The 20,995-nt window shown below is 47.1% G+C and overlaps 2 protein-coding genes across 7 annotated transcripts in view; one reads left to right on the top strand and one right to left on the bottom strand.

Moving 5' to 3' along the window:
- The window catches only part of ZNRF3 (zinc and ring finger 3), a 141,187-nt gene extending 135,501 nt beyond the window's left edge, over positions 1-5,686 (top strand). For 4 of the 5 annotated variants that reach the window (XM_017855565.1, XM_017855564.1, XM_017855567.1 and 1 more), the window contains one exon: positions 1,752-5,686. In XM_017855565.1, coding sequence (XP_017711054.1) covers positions 1,752-1,795 — 44 coding nt within the window. In that variant the 3' untranslated portion in view covers positions 1,796-5,686. The remainder of the gene's footprint in view (positions 1-1,751) is intronic. The other variant, XM_017855568.1, reaches the window with a different exon arrangement.
- Positions 5,687-6,522: 836 nt separating this feature from the next.
- CUNH22orf31 (chromosome unknown C22orf31 homolog) lies at positions 6,523-9,836 on the bottom strand. Of its 2 annotated transcripts, none has more exons than XM_017855562.1 (3): positions 9,671-9,807; positions 8,293-8,721; positions 6,523-7,033 (listed from the first exon to the last, which is right to left on the bottom strand). In XM_017855562.1, exons 1-3 carry the CDS (start codon positions 9,671-9,673, stop codon positions 6,593-6,595), a joined length of 873 nt encoding a protein of 290 aa, XP_017711051.1. In that variant the 5' UTR covers positions 9,674-9,807; the 3' UTR covers positions 6,523-6,592. The 2 variants fall into 2 exon arrangements, with proteins under 2 accessions (XP_017711051.1, XP_017711052.1); XM_017855563.1 differs by having other exon boundaries at positions 6,529-7,033; positions 9,800-9,836.
- Between the last annotated feature and the right edge of the window lie 11,159 nt (positions 9,837-20,995).

The following is a 20,995-nucleotide window of genomic DNA, read 5'->3' as shown; positions in this document are numbered from 1 at the left end:
TTGCAGTGAGCCGCGATCACACCACTGCACTCCAGCCTAGGTGACAGAGCAAGACTCCATCTCAAAAAAAAGCCTAGGACCCATCCGTATGCCCACCCTGCCCCTTGCACTCCAGCCTCCTGGGCTTCTCAACCTGTCTGTGAAGGACCCCAGTTGTTTGTTTTTGCCTCAATTCATGAAAATGAATTCCCAGAAAATGAAACTTAGCAAAAGACATGTAAGATACAAGTCCATATATTTTATTACTAGATTCAACAGACATCAGATTGCTACAAGATTTCCAAATATGCTGCCTCAGTAATAAACTGGAGTCTAGCACCTCTGAGTAGCACTGCAACAAGATCTACCTGCAAAGTACATCCCAAATATATCTACTTCTCTGCACCCTCATTGCTATCCCCTCAGTCCAGCCCCATTTTCCTCTCCAGGACAGAGGCCATAACCTCTGACTGGTCTGCTGTCACTGGTCTTGCTTTCTATTCTGCTTGGAGCCAGAGTGGCCTTTTTTGAAACAAAGTTGACGTCTTTGTGCTGGAAAATCTTTCCATGACTTGGCATTACCTTTAAAATCTTTTAAATGTTGGCCAGGTGTGTCGACTCACGCCTGTAATCCCAGCACTTTGGGAGGCTGAGGCAGGCAGATCACCAGATCAAGAGATCGAGACCATCCTGGCCAACATGGCGAAACTGCATGTCTAATAAAAATATGAAAATTAGCCGGGCATGGTGGTGGGCGCCTATAGTTCCAGCTACTCGGGAGACTGAGGCAGGAGAATTGCTTGAACCTGAGACACGGAGGTTGCACTGAGCCGAGATCGCCCCATTGCGTTCCCGCCTGGTGACAGAGCAAGACTCCGTCTCAAAAAAAAAAAAAAGTTAACTTCTGGCCCAGTGCTTTGGAAGGCCAAGGCAGGAGGATCACTTGAGGCCAGGAGTTGGAGATCAGCCTGGGGAACATAGAATGAACCTATCTCTTTTTTTTTTTTAATTAGCTTGGCAGGGTGACACATGCCATTAGTCCCAGATACTCAGGAGGCTGAGCCCAAGAGATTGGCTACTCACTTGAGCCCAAGAGATTGAGGCTGTAGTCATGATCTCACCACTGCACTTAAACCTAGGCAACACAGCAAGACTCTGTCTCAAAAAAATAATAATAAATGTAGCATCTCACTCAGTTCTGTGTGATCCAGCCCCTGCCAGCCCATCTGATGAGCTGGTTCACTCTCCTTGCTTGCTGCTTTCACCCCCTGTGGCCCCATCCCATTCTCCCCATATGCCAAGCTTACTCCAGCTCCCAGACCTCTCCACTACTTCTGTCCTCCAAATCTTAGATTAAGCGACACTCCAGCCCCCACTGAGATCACCTGCACACCCTTTGTTCACTTCCTGTTATCCTATTGCTAAATTACTTTCTCTTAAGGTCCTTAAGCTCTGTGAGGGGGTCCTCTCTCCTGCTTTTCCCAGGGCCTGATGCACACCAGACACACAGTTACCATCTCTAATATACTGGGTTTTCATGCTACCTAAGGGCTTCTAGAAAGCTCTGTACATCCAAATGAGAGAGGCTGGCTCTCCAGGAGGCACCTGTGCTGTCAGCACAGATGGAGCCCCTCTGGGAACTGGAGCCTGCTTCAGCCCTTTAGCATACACAGGCCTGCCACATGCTGGGGACAGGGCCACCTGAGTCCCTTGCCTGGTCCCATGTGTGGTGCCAGCTCCCTCCCCTGATGATTGTTCTCTCTCTTTCCCAGGACCGAGATCTCGCTCAGCAGACAGCAGCAGCACCGGAGCCTGAGCTCAGGAGGAACTCTTAACCTGGAAATGGGGAACTGTATGGAGACTCCAAACTGACTTCCTTCAAAAAACAAAAACAAAAAAATTTTTTAGCTTTGACAAACACACAAAAGTGGTAATAAAGAGAGCCCTCCTTGTTAACCCAAAATGTGAGCCCCCTGTGGCAAAACCACCCCCTACCCCATTAACAAATCAACAGACAAAATTCTCCGAGTCCTTTGCCTCTTTTGATAACATGTTCTGTTTTGTAAAGTGTGTGTGCTTGGGGTTCTGAGGTGTGGGATTGAGTTCTCTGCTTTGTTTTTTGTTTTTTTCTTTAAGATATTGTATGTAAATGTAAAAAGTTATTTAAATATATATTTTAAAGAACCCTAACCGCCAACTTTTGCTGAAAAAAAAAATCACTGCTGCATTAAGTGAACCACATCGTGTGTAGATACTGTTGTCTCCCTGGAGGGAGCTCAGGCCTTTGAAAAGCTCAGGGCTTCACCTGCCTTAGAAAATGAACCAGAAACTTGAAGTAAAGCTAGTTGATATGGGTACAGGCTCTGAGTGCAAAGCTGCCTCTTTCTTTCTTGTGGCAAATGCCAATGTATACTATTTCAGGTCTCAGATGCCATGCCCCTCCAGCCCACGCCTTTAGGCAGGTGATGGCAGCAGCTAGGAATAGGGTGTACATGATCTGCAGCCCTGCGGAGCCAGGTCAAGCCGCTGCTACGAAAGCTCCAGGGTGATGGGGACAATTCTGCCCAGTGCCCTCAATCTGTCCCCTCAGGTCATGGTCCCAAGTGAAACAACAGAGTTCACAGCGCTGGTCTTGGCTGAGGTCCAGGTCATAGTAAGGGCATGTTCTTGGGACCCTCAACCTGAACTCTGACCCTCGGGGCAGGGAAGAGGAGGCTGTCCCCTTTGGTTGTCCTGACTTTGGAGTCCTTTGCAAAAATGTTTTGGGCTCTCTGCCACTGGCTGCAGAAATGGCTCGATGGGGTGTGTGGGGACAGACACCCAGAAGGAATGTACTTTTGTGGCCTTGGTGTCCATTGGGGCTGGGGGAGAGTGCTCTCCACTGACCCAGCGGCACACTGATGTGCAGTGCGCATGCGTCTGTGTGGGGGCAGCCACACCCCTCGGCTGCTGCTTCCTTGGGCTGCCTTTCTAGGGGCTTGTGCCTGGACCTACGAGGTCTGCACTGAGCTCCATTTGAATGATACCTTTCCTATCCCGTTTCCCCATGGAAGCTCTGCTTCAGGGTTATTCAGTCCTCTGCCTCATGGCTGAAATTGCTCATCTCGTCTGCAGATGTCTACTATCCTGTCTACCTAATGCACTATTATGTATTCATTCTCCATGAGACAGAGAGAGAGACTATCAGATAGTTTACACCCAAAGGGTAGGTTTTGTATATTTTCCAGCCTTTTTTATTAAGGGGAAGGGGAGAGTTTAAAAGCCCAAACCGTTGTGGTTTTAAGGTGTTTCATTTTTAAAAGGGAGAGAGAATCTATTTAAAGCTATTTCAAATCAGGGATTGTCATCCTTTTTGTCCAATGTATTCCTTGTTCTTTAAAAAAAATTTTTTTAGAGGGAACTAATCATATTAGTCCTTGTGTTCACTAACTCTTCTGGTCACTTGTATTTATTCATTCATTCATCAGATATTTGTTGCCATCTGAAAGAACTGGCCCATTGGGTCTGAAAGCTCGCTTGAGAATAGGAAACTTGAGACCTGGCCCCCTGTGGGTAGGAGAACAAGGACCACCTGGATTGCCAGGTGATGGTGCTGGTCTTTCTCCAGTCTTGAACGAGAATCTCACTCTATCAGAATGTTTTTCTTAACCTTAGCGTACGATGAGGAAATTTACTTATCTCTAGCTAGGATTTGACATCTATTCCAACATCAAATGATCAAAGCATTTGCCATTGAGGCTTCACTGGCGAGATCCATCCTCCATCCTCGGGTGCAGTCCCTTGAGGGCTGCTCCTCGGACTGTGCCCCGCACACCTGTTACCAAGGGTGTGAGAAGCGCCTAAGCTGGTGACATGTGATCTGGGACGCCTTCATTTCTCGGGCCAGGAGTAGCAGCTGCTAAGGACAGCAGCTTGCATTACATGGTTTTAAGGAAGCGGGATCTGACTTTTAATATGAACTGCAAAAAGCAGCTTCTCATTGAGATTTTGTTGTTGTTTGGGGGGGGGGGTTGTTTTGTTTTGTTTTTAATGCCTTTGAGTGCATATTTTCTTCCTCGTCTGAAACCGAACTCCCAAAGTGGCTTTCTTTAGCCCTGGCTGGAAAACCACCCCTCAATAGCCTTAAGCAATAAATAGATGAGTGCGGAATGTGGCTTCCACTGGGCTTATTAAAATAAGCGTGTCTAGTTTTCACTTGAGCCAGTGATAACCGCAGATGGCAAAAGAAACCCATTTAATTTTTGTAGCTTACAGGTGGTAGAAACAAAAATGCAATTTTAAAACCTTAAATACCAAATACCAACCATTGTCTTTGTTTGTTTGTTTGTTTGTTTTTTGAGACAGAGTTTCGGAGTTTCGCTCTTGTTGCCCAGGGTGGAGTGCAGTGGCGCGATCTCAGCTTACCACAACTTCCGCCTCCCGGGTCCAAGTGATTCTCCTGCCTCAGCCTCCCAAGTAGCTGGGATTACAGGCATGCACCACCACGCCGGCCTAATTTTATATTTTTAGTAGAGACGAGGTTTCTCCATGTTGGTCAGGCTAGTCTTGAATTCCCGACCTCAGGTGATCCACCCGCCTCGGCCTCCCAAAGTGCTGGAATTACAGGCGTGAGCCACCGCGCTGGTAACACCAACCATTGTCTTTTAAATTTGTGTTCACTTCTCAGACAGGGAGATCACCAGAATAAAATAACCAATGGTCTTATTTTTTTCACACATAAATCAAAAGAAATGTCCTCTTTGAAGTTTTAAGGTTCCACCAATGGCAGATACCCTTTTAGGTGGACTCTTGAGTGGTTTGTAGTGGTTTTATAGCCATGGAAACTGGGAGTATCTCATTTTCCACTGAGAACCCCTGCCCCCAATCCCTCTAAGTTGGGGTGTGACAGTTGGGCATGGTTAAGTGACCCAGCCCTGGGTCCAGGACAGCCATGTACAGTGAAGAGTTCTAGAACCAGCTAAACGTGGAAGTTTGGGTATTTACCAACAAGGTACCTCTTTACGGATGCAGCCCCAGTAAGCTGGCTTTAACCTCAGCTCCTTCCAGCATCTCCTCCTAAACCCAAGTCCTTTTATAAAATAAAGCCCCATGTGTCCCACTGCTCACATATTTATGTGCTGCTAGTCTCTACTCGAAGTTTGTGCAGGACTAATGCTTTTAAAATGAGGTCTAAAAAAAAATTACTAATCGAGAATATTATTCTTTAAACAGAACTGCCTTTTTCTACTCTTTATGTAAACTCTTTCTATTGTGTTGGTCTAACAAGGCACTATTTTAAAATTTTAAATTTCTCCCATAGCACTTAAAAGAGATTTTGTAAAGACTTTGCTGTAAAATTTTGTAATAAAATGGTCTAAGGGCTCTTTTCCAACATTACCATTTTAAAAAATGTTTTAAAAGCTAGAAAACAACTTATGTATATTCTGTATATGTATAGCAGCACATTTCATTTATGGAAATATGTTCTCAGAATATTTATTTACTAATATATTTATCTTAAGCCATGTCTTATGTTGAGAGTGTGACATTTTTGGAATAATCATTGAAAATGACTAACACAAGACCCTGTAAATACATGATAATTGCACACAGATTTTACATATTTGCAGACCAAAAATGATTTAAAACAAGTTGTAGTCTTCTATGGTTTTGTAACAAATTGTACAAATGACTGTAAAAAAAATACAATTTTATCAAGTATGTGTTATATGTTGTCATTGCTCTGTTCAGTAAAAGTCTACAGATTCAACAAGGGGAGGTTCGCATGGGGCAGGACTTTTAACTTCTACTTGGCCATGGAAGCGTTCATACAACTTTCTCTCCTGTTAATATAGAATCCAGGTTATTGGGGGTTTAGGCAGTGTCACAGGAGATCATCTGTTATAGGGTGTGTGGGTTTATATCCTTGTGAGAATGGTAGGCTTTCTGCTCAGCCCTATGCAGAAGGAGCTAGGGAGAGTGATAGTGATCGAGCCTAGTGGTCCACTTTTTAAAAATAGGGAACCATATGGCCAGCCGTGGGAGCTCATACCTATAATCCCAGCTATTCAGGAGGTTGAGGCAGGAGGATCTCTTGAGGTAGGAGTTGGAGACCAGCCTCAGCAACATAGTGAGATCCCATCTCTCTACCAAGAGAAAAAAAAAAAAGCTATACATGTTGGGGTCCACATGTAGTCTTAGCTACTCAGGAGGCTGAGGCAGGAGGATTGCTTGAGCCCAGGAAGTCGAGACTGCAGTGAGCTATGATCATGCCACTGCACTCCAGCCTGGGTAACAGAGCTGTCTCAAAAGAAAGAAAGGGAAAGAAGGAAGGAAATCGGGAACCATAGCCTGAATGTAAAACGTCTGCTTTATCTGTCAGGCCTTTTCCTACCTGGAAGACTAACAGACCCTCAAGGCCTTGGAGGAAAAAATAATCCCAGCATCTACCCCTCAAAATTACCTAATCATGAGTGGAAAGGGACCCTTGGTCTTGAGTGAATCTGGTTCTTCTTTGTTTCCCTGAGAGGGTGTCGCTAATTTGTAAAGCACTCAGATGACACGGAAGGTGCAAAGTTGTGTTTATTTTTCAAATCTCTAGCAGAGAATACCCTAATCCCATGAGTTCCTGTTCCTATTTTTTGCTCTTTAACTTGGGCCATTTATTGAGTACAGGCTCCTCGTGGACACCTGGCCACTTCCTGCCAGGGAACCGGTCCTTCTGAGCACCTTCAGAGATGGCACCCTGACTGCACAGAGCCTCCCAGAGCTTTTGTTTAATGGCCTTGCCCAGCTCCAGGCTGTACCTCTTGGGGGTCCCTGAAGGATTCCACAACATTGGCTCTACCACAGCGTGGTACAGAGCCTGGTAACCCTCTGTGGGGAGACCGTGGATGGTTAGCGTGTCCTCCGGCAACTGCTGTCTCTTTTGGGTTTCAGGAAGCAACACTCGGCCCTTCCAGGCTGCTGTCCTACTGTCTTGGGGTAGTGCTTGGGTGGCAGCCACATGTTCAGCATATCTGTCCTCAAGATCTTGGCGGACTGTTAGTTTTTTCTCCTTTGAACTTTCTTTACTCTAGCCAGGAAAAAAGCAGAGAAGTCAAAGCTAAAACTTGAGAGGGGAGCTCAGAATAATCATCTGGGATTTGTGTCCCAGAGTCTTGGTTACAGCAACAACCAACATTTGTCTAGCATGTTCTAGTTTACTGAATTCCTTTATGTACATACCACTGCGTGTGTTCTCCATAACCCTGTGAGGTCAGCAGGAGACAGCTTTAAAGGCAAAGAAATTGGAATTGGTTTGCCCAAGGCCACACAGCTAGAAGGTTAATAACCACAGCTGTCATCTATTGAATACCATGCAAGATACTAATTATTTACCCTCTGCCAGGCTCTGTTCAAAAGCTTTTTGCATGTATTGACTTATTTAATCTTCATGAAGCCCTATGAGGGAAGGGCCATTATCCTCCATTTAATATGATAATATCAAGGCACAAAGAAATTAAGCCTGAGGTCGTCCTCAGTTATAGTCAGAGTTGGGATTTGAATCTTGATGGCCTAGCTCCAGGGTACGCTGAGCTCTGCTGGCCAACATGGGGTAACAGACCTGGACTCCAATCAGGCCTTCGTAGGTGAAGTTCTCCATGTGGATGCTCACAATCCAAATCTATAGCCAACCACTGGTGTGTGTGTGTATGTGTGTGTGTGTGTGCGCGCGCGCACGCACAAGCACGCACTACCCATATCCTAGCCTTCCTTCTCACCCTTATTTTTCCTTCATGTCAAGTCTGTCGTTGTGAAAGCCACCTCATCCTTCTCTAGAACTAAGCATAGTATAAATGATAAATAGCATGACCCCACAATCAGGGGCATTCTTCCACTCTATCATGCTACAACTCCTCCCCACATTCTGTCTTCAACTTTAGGATTTCCTTCACTTGGTAGTGATCTTTTTTTTTTTTTTTGAGACAGGGTCTTGCTCTGTTGCCCAATCAGGAATGCAGTAGTGCAATCATGGCTCACTGCAGCCTCAACCCCCTGGGCTCAAGTAATCCTCCCTCCTTAACCTCCCAAGTAGCTGGGATCACAGGCATGTGCCATCATGCCTGGCTTTTTTTTTTTTTTTTTTTTTTAGTAGAGATGAGGTCTCCCTATGTTGCCCAGGCTGGTCTTGACCTCTCTGAGCTCAAGCGATTCTCCCTGCTTGGCCTCCCAAAGTGCTGAGATTACAGGTGGTAGCCGCACGCCACATAATCTCAACCGTTAGTGTTCTCTGGCTTTATCTTTTCCCTCCCCTCGCCCGTCACATTTTCCCCACCACTGGTCCTCGTCTACCTCTCTAATGCCTCCCGCAGGCCTCCTGTGCCCTGCTGGCCGCTTGCTCTTGGAACTGATGGAGTTTCTTTTCCTGGCCTGCTGGGTGGCTTTCATCACTGAATCGTCCTTGTGCTTTAATCTCTTCGAGAGTTTCGCTTCTCCACGCTTGCATGGTGCTGGGCAGCACTTACTCTTCAGTTGCCGCCTGAGTACAAGCTTAACCAGGGAGAAGGAATTGGCAATTAATGGGTTCCTTACAACTTCCCAAGAGGAAGTGGTAGCTGGTGCTGTGGCGTTAATGTTCTGCTTTGCACACATTCTGGCCATCCAGATGTTGGTGAGAGCCGGTGAGTCCACATAGCAGTCCTGAAGCCTGGTATTTAATAAGATGGACTGTCGGAGTCCATAGATAGGGATGCTGGGGTCTTGTCTCACGTTGAGTGGGTGCTAGAATTATAAGAGGGAGAAATGAATTTTAAAAGGACCGTTCTTCAGCAGAGAATAAAAGATCTATTTTGAAGGCAAAATGTTAACATCTTTTTATAGGCCATTCCTTCCACCCAGTTGTTAGAATGTTACTATATGTCCTCTCCTGCTCACTAAAGCCTTTTATACCAAGTAGGGAAGAGACAGTAACTCCACAAGGTTACAGTAATATTCAGGCTCTCAAAGAACATAGCATGCTGGGGCAGGAAGTCAGGGGTCAGGGAGGGTTCACAAGGAATTGAAGATAATTCCTGCTTGCTGGAAAATATGGAAGGCAGGGTCACTCAAGACTTCATATGCACTGTAGACACTCAACCATGCTGCAACACAGACATGACAGCCAGTAAATTCTGCCAAACCCTGAATACGCTTTATACTTTCTTTTTTATGGTGGGGGGGATACGGGTACAGAGTTTAGCTCTTGTTGCCTAGGCTGGAGTGCAATGGCGCGATCTCGGCTCACCGCAACCTCTGCCTCCCGGGTTCAAGTGATTCTCCTGCCTCAGCCTCCCAAGTAGCTGGGATTATAGGTATGCACCACCACGCCCAGCTAATTTTGTATTTTTAGTAGAGACGTGGTTTCTCCATGTTGGTCAGGCTAGTCTCGAACTCACGACCTCAGATGATTGGCCTGCCTCAGCCTCCCAAAGTGCTGGGATTACAAGCGTGATCCACCATGCCCAGCTGAATACACTTCCTAACCAAAGGCCATGCGCCAAGAAGAGCTCATTCACAGGGAAATCAATATCCTCTGGGGACCATAAAAGCAATATGAAAACATTAATGCTGCCGGCCTCCATTTCCTGGGGCCAACTAAGAGCAACAGAACAATTTGGATAGATCAGAATCGCATATTTAAAGAGACCTGGCTTTCTTAGAAATGTCATCTATAGAAATAAAATCACCTTACCATATTTCAGTTGCCTTAAATTTTATTTTCGCTAGCTTAGTAGGGGGAAGAAATATGTATTTTCTCTTTCCCTTTTCTCTCTGTTTTTTTTGTTTGTTTGTTTTGTTTTGTTTTAATATTTCTAGTCACCTGTCTTTCTCTGCCTCAGTCACGTATGGGCAAATTGCTATTTGTTTAGATTTGGGCTTAATGCCGGCAGCTTTGAGCCATTATCTCTAGTATTTGTGATGTCACTTTGGTTTGTGATGTGGGTGTGGGTGGGTGTTACATCATCAGACTTTATAGTTAAATTATGTGGGAAGAAGTTCTATATGGTTTTGCTTCTAGCCTCAGAAACTTCTGAAGTCCTCATTTCCCCCAAAATGGCTTGGATGAATTTTGAAGATCTTCATGTTCTTAAGAAGTATGTTTTGCAGGAAATGTAGTCAAATGTGCAGACCAGATTTGGGGATACAGGTAGTGAGATGCATCCCTACATGTGCAAAAGTGCCCTCCTTCATGTACATAAAGGAGGCACTGTTAAGTTCTCAGAATAGCTGCCAAGGTTAGGGACCAGAAATGAAAGAACACGTTCCTGCAGCCCTGGGCACCTTTCCCTGCGCGTCTCTCCCAGGAAGACTACATGGTTTCTGGAATGTGGTTTTATTTTACATCCCATGGCAAATGCAGTAATTAGAGCTGTTAGCAGTGTCAAGGGCTTGAAACGAGAACAAAGCCGCCTCTTCCTGGGAACTCTTGGGCAATGCCTCAGTCCTTATCAGGTGCTCGTCCTGTTGGTGGGTTTGATTTTTTTATTTGTAAAATGCCTCGGGAGCCTCCCTCCTGAGGGGGAGGAGAGTGAAATGATGGAAAAACAGAGTATGAATCTGGCAGGGGCTCCTGGAATCGCATGTGTTGCCTGTTGGAGTTTTTAAGTGTTGTCCCTGGAGTGAATCAAAGCCTGCAGGCGGACCACACCACAGGCTGTGGTGGAACCACCTCCAGGCCTATGGCAGCTGGACCCACAGACACTTAGGAGGACAATGGTTTCCTTTCAGTAGCGAGCCCTGGCCTCACCTCCTAAGAGCTGGGTCGGTTTTAGAGCAGGGCTTTGGAAAGGGTTTGTCTTTGGGAAGAGTTTGCGAATGTCTGGAGACTGGGCAGGCAAGCATCTTTGCAAAGCTGGTCAATCTTGGAAAAATGGCACAGGGCTCCTGGGCTACCTGGAAATTACCATCTGTCTTTACTCTGCAAAGCAGGGACAGGAGGGAAATGTCAAGCAAAAAAAAAAAAAAAAAAAAGGCATAATAGGAATAGGTCATCTGTTTCTCTTTTCTCCTTCCCCATCTTGAGTTTGGCTTTCCTGCACCTCATCTTTCCAGACACTCATCTGCTAGATTTACTTTGCTAGGTCTTTTACTCAATGACTCTGCTAGGTCTTTTACTCACTCTGTCCGCAGGCTGGAGTGCAGTGGCGTGATCTCAGCTCACTGCAACCTCCGCCTCCTGGGGTTCAAGCAATTCTCGTCCTCAGCCACCCAAGAAGCTGGGATTACAGGCGCGCACCACCAAGCCCAGCGAATTTTTGTATTTTTAGTAGAGATGAGTTTTCACCATGTTGGCCCGGCTGTTCTCAAACTCCTGGCCTCAAGTGATCCACCCACCTTGGCCTCTCAAAGTGCTGGGATTACAGGCGTGAGCCTGTGCCCAGCCTCAGTCTCCTTCTTCCAGCACAGAGCTGTTCACATGGGCAGTACTTGATACATACTCTTCAAGTTCAATCAAATTCTGCCTTCTTTGCCTTCATTGTAACTCACTTCAATTGACTATGCCACAACAGGTAACCCTCTCAGCCTTCCTTAAAACTAACCCAGGGTACCTTGGTCTAACCTATTTCTCCTGTGTCAATAAAACTAATATTTATTGAATCCTTCCTGAAGGCCAGGCACTGTTCTAGCCACTTTATTAGCATCATGTCATGAAATGCTACCAACAGTCCTATGAATTTGAGTACTGTTCCCTGTTTTACAGATAAAGAAACTGAGGCACAAGTTACTCAATTATCATGCCCCAAGTAACCAACAAAGGCTGAACCCAACCCAACCAAAGTCTACAATGCCCTTTATAATGCCCTTATTTTTTTTTTTTTTTTTTTGAGATGGAGTTTCACTCGTGTTGCCCAGGCGGCTGGAGTGCAGTGGCACGGTCTTGGCTCACTGCAACCTCCACCTCCCGGGTTCAAGGGATTCTCCTGCCTCAGCCTTCCAAGTAGCTGGGATTACAGGCACGCACACCATGCCTGTCTAATTTTTGTATTTTTAGTAGAGATGGGGTTTCACCATGTTGGCCAGGCTAGTCTCAAACTCCTGACCTCAGGTGATCCACCCACCTTGGCCTCCCAAAGTGCTGGGATTAGAGGAATGAATCACCACACCCAGCCCTACTGTCCTTGTTCTTAAATGCTCACAGTTATCACCGTGATGCCTGGCCTCGCTGTTAGTCAGCCTATCCACCTACCATACCCAGGCCCAGTTCTAGTCCTGTCCTTGTCATGAGACTTTCTCTAGGCTCATGAGAGAGTCTGCCTGTGTTGGCATCCCAGATCCATCTTTCATTAGGCAAGTGAATTCATACCCGTGAACCTTAATTTCCTCAGCTGTGAAATGGGCCTAGTCATAGTGCCTACCTAAGGATTATTGTGAGGGTGAAGTGGGACAATGCATCTGAAGTACTTGGCATGGCTCCTGGTGTATAGTAAGCACTCAATAAATATTTCCTTTTTTGTATTTTTGTTTCTGTTTTGAGACAGGGTCTCAGTCTGTCACCTAGGCTGGAGTGCAGTGGTGTGATCATGGCTCATGGGAGTGTCTACCTCCTGGGCTCAAGCAGTCCTCCCACTTTGACTTCCCAAGTAGCTGGGATCACAGGCTTGTGCCACCATGCCCAGCTAATTTTTTTTTTTTTTTTTTTGTAGAGATGAGGTCTCCCTATGTTGCTCAGGTTAGTCTGGAACTCCTGGGCTCAAGTGATCCTCCCAAAGTGCTGGGACTACAGCTGTGAACCAACACACCCATCCCATGTGAACGTTATTATTTATTTATTTATTTTGAGACAGAGTCTCAATCTGTCACCCAGGCTGGAGTGCAGTGGCACATTTCTCAGCTCACTGCAACCTCTGCCTCCCAGGTTCAAGCAATTCTCCTGCCTCAGCCTCCCGAGTAGCTGGGATTACAGGTGCCCGCCACCAGGCCTGGCTAATTTTTATATTTTTAGCATAGACGAGGTTTCACCATGTTGGCCAGGCTGGTCTCGAACTCCTGACCTCGTGATCTACCCGCCTTCACCTCCCAAAGTGCTGGGATTTCAGGCATGAGCCACCGGGGTGCCTGACCATGTGAATGTTATTAATATTATGGTCCATTTACTCATCTGACCATTTCTTGGGCTCCTGTTGCCCATGGTCTAAGTGATGTAATGCAACATTTGATATGATCTTCGTCTCAGGTCATTCATGTGCATCAATCTGGTTTATGGCCAGGTGTGGTGGTTCCCACCTATAATCCCAGCACTTTGGGAGGCTCAGGCAGAAGGATCACTTGAATCCAGGAGTTCAAGATGAGCTTGGGCAACAAAGCAAGACCCCATCGCTACATAAAAGAAAAAGAACAAAGAAAAATAATCTAGTGTATGAGGTCAAGCAATGAGCCTCTTGGAAGTAGGGAATGTTTCTGATCTGACTAGGGTATCAGACTTTCATGATCCGTCTTCATTATGTATTTGTCACATTGATTGACTTCACAGAAGTGTTGAATGTAGAGAAGCTACATCCCCTGGTTATGGGAGTGGTTCAGAATATTCTATGCTTTGTTACACGGAAAGGGAAGCAGGTAGCTGAAGATAAGATAAGGAAGCGGTTAGTCTTTAGCAGAGATTGTCCCATCAAAGGTTGTTTAGAATTATAAAGTCAGGATAGAATGACTATTTGGTCCAGGGTACTGAAACCATGGCAAGAGTTTCCATCATGGGTGCCAGCACTTGATCCGGGGAACTCGGGGTTAAAGCGGTAGGGCTTCCAAGTTGCTGAAAGACCTCTTCCTTAGTTTGATTCTCCCACGAAGGTTTTTTATTCTGCTGAGCTCAGTCTCACTAACCTTTATTTTCCACCCATCATTTGGAGCTGTGCTTCCTGACATATCTAAACCACCGCTTCTATTTGCAAACACATCTGTCCTTCTTTGATGTTTAGCCAAACTTTCCTCACAGTATTTTTAGCTCCTATAATCTTCCTTCTTCCTTTTTTTTTTTTTTTTTTTTTTTTTTTTTTTTTTTTTTTTTTTTTTTTTTTTTTTTTTGTCTTTCCTTTACTACTACCTTTCTTCTTTTTAGCTTCTCCTAGCTCTTATTCTCCTTCTGGTGGATCAGCTACTAAAGAAGAAATTGAGTCAATTTCTATTAATTCTTGTCTTCCGCCTCTATGGCCCTGCCCCACCCACGCAATTCTAGTGGAATTTAGTTGCTTTTAATTTCCTCAGATGTTTTTGTTTTAACACCCAAGCAGTAAATTTCCATACCCATGTGGGAACATATCTGAGGTTCATGATGCAGAAGAGAAACACTTTGGATGGGAAAGAATTGGAAAAGATTCCTGAACTATGATGCAAACTCCGAGGACCAATGATTTGGACCACATGTGCTGAATATGCTCCAATCGTGGGCCAAGTATGCGAAATAATGGTGTCCTGTCTGCCTTCCCACCAGTTCTCACCTGACTCCCGCAGATGTCCCACGCTTCTTTCTTTCTTTCTTTCTTTCTTTCCTTCCTTCCTTCCTTCCTTCCTTCCTTCCTTCCTTCCTTCCTTCCTTCCTTCCTTTCCCCTTTTCTTTACTTTTTTTTGACATGGAGTCTCGCTCTGCTGCCCAGGCTGGAGTGCAGTGGCACAATCTTGGCTCACTGCAACCTCTGCCTCCTGGGTTCAAGCAATTCTCCTGCCTCAGCCTTCCGAGTAGCTGGAATTACAGGCACTCACCACCATGCCCGGCTAATTTTTGTATTTTTAGTAGAGACGGGGGTTTCATCATATTGGCCAGGCTGGTCTCGAACTCCTGACCTCAGGTGATCCACCCGCCTCAGCCTCCCAAAGTGCTGGGATTACAAGTGTGAGCCACTGCACCCTGCCACAGTGCCTCCTCATTGCTAACCCAAACCCTACTGTGAGGCTTCAGATGTGCCCACCTGGATGCTCCACAGACACCTCTAACTCATTATGTTCAAGACCAGATTCTTTCTCTTCCTTCATCCCCATCAGAACAAGCAAATGACTGCCTCTCTTGAATTTCCCATCACTAGTTGTCTGAGCCAGAATCCTGGGAGACTCAGTAATGATACAGTGCAGACTCAAGCCTGAGACTGAAGGAAAATCGGGAAAACAGATCTTATCTTCATTTAAAGTTGAGATAGTCTGTTCATAATGGATTTTTTTGCATTCATTTAGATGTTAAAAATTATTTTAAAATACTGCATTAAATACTATTTATTAAATATATTATTCTATGTATAAAATATCTATTAAATGATATTTATCTTGATTACCGGATTTTTTTATTGTGTTTTCCAAAAATCCTCTTAAACTCTGTGCCTGAGGCACATACCTCACTTGCCTCATTCCAATCCCAGCTCTGTCCACTCGGCATTTGGTGACAGAACCCTATTATTTTATTTTTTATTAATTATTATTATTAATTTTCTTTTCTTTTCTTTTCTTTTCTTTTGAGACGGACTCTCACATTGTCGCCCAGGCTAGAGTGCAGTGACACGATCTCAGCTCACTACAACTTCCACCACGAGGGTTCAAGCGATTCTCCTGTGTTAGCTTCCCAAGTAGCTGGGATTACAGGCACGAGCCACCAGTCCCGGCTATTTTTTGTATTTTTAGCAGAAATGGGGTTTTGCCATATTGGCCAGGCTGGACTCGAACTCCTGACCTCAGGTGATCTGCCAGCATCAGACTCCCAAAGCAATGAGATTACAAGCATGAGCCACCGCGCCCAGCCTATTACTATTAATTTTAGAGACAGGCTGGATTGCAGTGGCTCTATCCTAGTTCACTGTAACCTCAAACTACCGGATTCAAGAGATCCTCCCACCTCAGCTTCCCAAAGTGCTGGGATTACAAGCGTGAGCCACCACACCTGGCTTAATGACAGAACAAGGAAGCATTAGATACAGTAGCAAGCACCTGTAGCCCCAGCTACTAAGTCTGAGGCAAGAGGATTGCTGAAGCCCAGGAATTCAAGGCTGTAGTGTACCATGATTGTGAATAATCACTGCACTCCAACCTGGGCGATATATCAAACCCTGTCCTTTTTTTTTTTTTTTTTTTTTTGAGACAGAGTCTCACTCTTGCCTGGGTTGGAGGACAGTGGCACTATACATGCTCACTACAACTTCTGCCTCCCAGGTTCAAGCGATTCTCCTGCCTCAGCATCCCAAGTACTTGAGACCTCAGGTGCCTGCCACTACGCCCAGCTAGTTTTTGTATTTTTGTAGAGATAAGGTTTTACTATGTTGATCAGGCTGGGATTACAGGCACATGCTCCCACACCTGGCTAATTTTTATATATATAAAAAATATATATGTATACATATAAAAATATAATATAATAATATATATGTGTAGTACATATATAAATAATATATTATATATATAATTTGGTACAGATGGGTTTCACCATGTAGGCCAAGCTGGTCTTGAACTCCTAACCTCAAAGTGATCACCTGCCTCGGCCTCCAAAAGTGCGTCATACAGCATGACCAGCCACGCCTGGCCACAAGACCCGTCTTTAAAACAAAAAAGACAGGCGGGCGGGTGCTCAAGCCTGAATCCCAGCACTTTTGGGAGGCCGAGACGGGTGGATCACAAGTCAGGAGGACGAGACCATCCGGCTAACACAGGAACCCGTCCTACAAAAAACACAAAAAACTAGCCGGCGATGGGGCGGGCTCCTGTATCCCAGCCTACCGGGAGGCTGAGGCAGTGAGAATGGCGTAAACCCGAGAGGCGGAAGCTTGCAGAGCTGAGATCCAGCCACTGCACTCCAGTCCGGCGACAGAGCGAACTCCGCCGCAAAAAAAAAAACAAAAAAACAAATAAGTTTTTTTTTTTTTGAGACGGAGTCTCGGTCTGTCACCTGGGCTGGAGTGCAGTGACGTGATCTCAGCTCACTGCAACCTCTGCCTCCTGGGTTCAAGCGATTCTCCAGCCTCAGCCTCCCAAGTACCTGAGACTACAGGTGCCCACCACTATGCCCAGCTAGTTTTTGTATTTTTGTAGAGATGGGGTTTCACTATGTTGATCAGGCTGGTCTTGAACTCCTGACCTTGTGATCCACCTGCCTCGGCCTCCCAAAGTGCTGGGATACAGGTATGAGCCACCGCACCTGGCCCAGCCTGGTACTTATGAGGGTAAGACTAGGATTCCACTGCCTGTGTTCAAAGCCCAGCTCTACCACGATGTCACCTTTGGGCAAGTCATTTAATCTCTCTTTGTACTGGGGTGGGTGTGGGCTGGTAAGAATGCCTCCCTCACAAGGCCACTGGGAGGATTTTGTGAAATGCAACCATGGACACCCTGCACAGCCTTAGTCGAGTCCACAGTAAACGTTTGCTATTGCTGTCATTATAATCCTGCCCCCTCCTCCAGGGCTCTCTCCATAAAAAGACTGTCCTTTGAGTGGAAATCATCCCAACTGGAGTTTCAAAGACACTTGAATGATCAAAATTCCAACATCATAGATCTCCTGGCTTCTTGACCAATCCTGCTGCCCTTGGAGGAAGAAAGGGGCCTGACTTGCACAGTGCAAACAGACAAACGGACACCAACATCTTTCTGGAGGCCCAAGAGCTGCATTCAGCATCCTCACTCTTTCCATGAAATAAAGCTGCTAAACACCCCAGGCATGTAAAGCACTGAAATGAGTATCCTGGGTTGCTCTCCGCCAGAAGCCAGGACCACATAGTGGAGCAAAAGACCTTGAGCTGTTAAGCGCCATGACCTAGACACGCCGGGCTGTATTTTTAGCCTCTTGTGCACTGTTTCCATCACCTGTGCTGGGCTTTCAGCTGGAAAAGAGAAGGTGGGGGTGGAGAAGGCTAGAGGGATGTTTCTTACTGCAGCCAGTGCCAGGAGGAGCTTGCCAGGATTTCCGGGTCCTGTTGTACAACAGGGCCATTTTCATGGGTGTGAACTGGTATATCAACATAGGCCCCCTTGCTTCTTGCTTGGAAGGGCCTCATACATGCTTTATCTTTTTATCTTCTGCTGTCACTGTCTTGAAATTCTTTTTTTTTTTTTTTTTGAGATGGAGTCTTGCTGTGTGGCTCAGGCTGGAGTACAGTGGCACGATCTTGGCTCACTGCAACCTCCACCTCCCAGGTTCAAGCAATTCTCCTGTCTCAGCTTCCTGAGTAGCTGGGATTACAGGCGCCTGCCACCACGCCCGGATACAATTTTTTGTATTTTTAGTAGAGATGGGGTTTCACCAGGTTGGCCAGGCTGGTCTCAAACTTCTGATCTCAGGTGATCCACCTGCCTTGGCTTCTCTAAATGCTGGGATTACAGGTGTGACCCACGGCGCCTGGCCTGTCTTGAAATTCTTAATAAGTTTGGACAAAGGACATACATTTTCATTTCTCACTGTGCCATGCCAATTATATGGCTGGTCCTAAGTAGTGCACATGACAGAGAGGGCCAATTGGAGGAGGGGCTGCTGCCAGCCCAGGAGGGGTGCCTTCCCGCAGCAGGCAGGACAGACCAAAGCCACTATCACAAGGCATGGCTGCCCAGACTTGGTCAAAGAAACCTTGTTTCCAACCTCCTGGGTGCCCTTCCTATTTTCTCCTCTGAAACCTGAATGAGATGTCGAAAGAACCTTGGAAACTGTAGAGAACTGTGTCCTGCTTTGCTAAAGTCTTTCTCTGGCATCATGTTTAAAGTAGCCCAAAGGTTAGCTGGGTGTGATGGCGTGCCTCTGTAGTCCCAGCTACCCAGGAGGCTGAAGTGGGAGGATCATTGGAGCCTAAGAATTGGAGGCTGCAGTGATCCATGATCTTATCACTGCACTCCAGTGTGGGCGACAGAGGGAGGCCCTGTCTCCAGAAAAAGAAAAAAAATCCACAGAGCCTTCCGTTAACATAATTTTCTTGTCTTTGTATTACTTTTTGTTCTTTGGAATTTGCGTGTTTTCAGATTGACTAGAATGTAAGTTCCAAGAGGAAGGTTTGGTCTTGGTGGCTGTGTCCTCAGCCCTCAGCAAGTTCCTCGCTGAATATTTGCTGAACGAAGGAAAGTTCGACTTTATTGTTTGCTTTGGGCTGAGGGCTTCACCTGCATCTTCTCATTTCATTCTCTTCAAAGGCACTGCTGTCTGGGAGTGCACAGAAGTCCCAGAATAAGGGTTCTCAGGTCTGGTGGAGAAGGTGGGAAGGGCCCAAAATTGTGGAAAAGGGGAAAGCTGGACAAAAGTGGGTATCACCGGTGGCAGGAGGTGGGGGGCTCCCCAGGACCGAGGCTGGCTGGGTGAGGGGATGGTGGGTGCCCCTAGGCTCCAATAAGAAGCTCAGAGGATCCTTGAACTCGGGAATGACACATGAAAACAATAACTGAACAAGATTCTTCTTGCTACAGCGCTGAGTAGTGTGGGTGGAGAGGGACAGAGATTGAGAGGCCTCGTGGGAGGTAGCTGCGCCCTTCGGGCCCGGACCTGAGAGCAGCCGTGGGTGGGGAAAGGAGTTTGGGGGGACGCGGGCTCTGGGAGTGGGTGAGGGGGCGGCGCCCGGGGGTTGAGGGGGCCCAGGGGCCAGTGTACCTAAGGCGGGCCTGTCCCGCCCAGCCGCGCTCTGGGTGCGGCGAGTCTGTACACTGGGGCAGATGTTCCCGCCGCCGCGCCGGGCGCACGTCTGCACTTGCAAGCCCGGGACCAGGGACTTGAAAGCTGCCGGCGCGCCGCCCAGACCTGCCCCGCCGGGCGTCACCGCTGCGCTTTAGGCGGGAGCTGTAGGAAAATCCCCTCCGCCTTGGGGGAGGGCGGGGGAGGAGGACGGCCCACGACCGACCCCGGGTGAGGCAGGGGAAGACCTTGCCGGGGTCGGCGGGGAGGAGGAGGGCAAAGGGCCTACCACGCGGGGGCCGAAAGTTTAAGCAAGCCGCGCGCTCTCTGATGCCTAACATTCCAGGCTGTAGGACAAGCAGCGCCATCCCACCCATTTCTGGTCGTTGCATTGGGCGTTTTACTTGCTTCTGTCTCATCGAATCCTCTGAAGGCCTTTTATTATTCCTATTCTGCAAACGGCTGAGCCTCAGACACATCAGGAAACTTGTCCTAGTTGAAATTGGCTATGTGATAAGATACGGAACCAGGGGGTCTGTATGTGGCTGCAAACTTGGGGTGGAGAAAGGAATTCAACATTTGCTGAGCTCCTAGTGTGCGTGCGTAAAAGCTTCCATGCTTTCGTTTTGTTTTGTTTTTTGAGACAGGGTCTTGCTCTGTCACCCAGGCTGCAGTGTAGTGGTGCGAACAAGGCTTACTGCAACCCCGACCTTCCGGGCTCAAGCGATCCTCCTGCCTCAGTCTCCTGAGTAGCTGGGACCGCTGATTTATTTATTTTTTCCTGTAGAGATGGGGTCTCGCTGCTTTGCCCAGGTTGGTCTCGAACTCCTGGGCTCAAGCGATTCTTCCGTCTCGGCCTCCTCCCAAAGTGCTGGGATCCCAGGATTTGTTAGCCACAGCGCCCAGCTCCAGGCGTTCTTATTTAGTGCAACTGCTCTGGGGAGTAGTAGCTATTATCACCTCCATTTAACAGATGAGGAAATTGAGGTAAGAGCTATTTTTCCTTTAAACGTGTCCAAAGTCTTACAGGTGACCAAGAGGGATGTGAACTCTCCAAAGCATTCTTTTTTTAACCATTACGATGAGCTAAGCAAGGGAAAACAGTTTGCAAACTGCTGTTGTAATTATTACCGCTGTAGCTGAGCTCGCGTGTGGGTCACGACCCGAGTGAGGGTGGAGGAGGGGTCACTGGGAGCCCGGCCTATTTCAGCCCAGCCAAACCGCTTGGTGACTTGGAGGCCGGGCCGAGGCCCCGCCCCTCACCTGCTGATCCCACCCCTGAATGGGACAGAGGGCCCTGAGGGGCGGGCCCAGGTGAGGGGAGGGATGGGCGGGGCCTGATGCGTGAGTGGCAGGAGAAGCACGCGGCCGGGGCGGGGCGTGCGCGCGCGGTGGGCTCCGCCCTCCGGGCCTCTCCGCGGATCCAGGCGGGCCCCAGGCTGCAGGGGCGGTGGCGGCGCT

This window comes from Rhinopithecus bieti, unplaced genomic scaffold (genome assembly GCF_001698545.2).
Source record: "Rhinopithecus bieti isolate Rb0 unplaced genomic scaffold, ASM169854v2 scaffold_36959, whole genome shotgun sequence".
Lineage (NCBI taxonomy): Eukaryota > Metazoa > Chordata > Mammalia > Primates > Cercopithecidae > Rhinopithecus > Rhinopithecus bieti.
Note: the sequence above shows the minus strand (reverse complement) of the source record. Positions and strands in the feature narration are given on the sequence as shown.

Bases quoted from the DNA above. Each gene is read 5' to 3' on its own strand.
- CUNH22orf31 (XM_017855562.1), bottom strand. The intron at 7,034-8,292 runs GTAGACGAGGAC...TTTCCTGGCTAG, and splicing joins CTGCGGGAGGCATTAGAGAG to AGTAAAGAAAGTTCAAAGGA.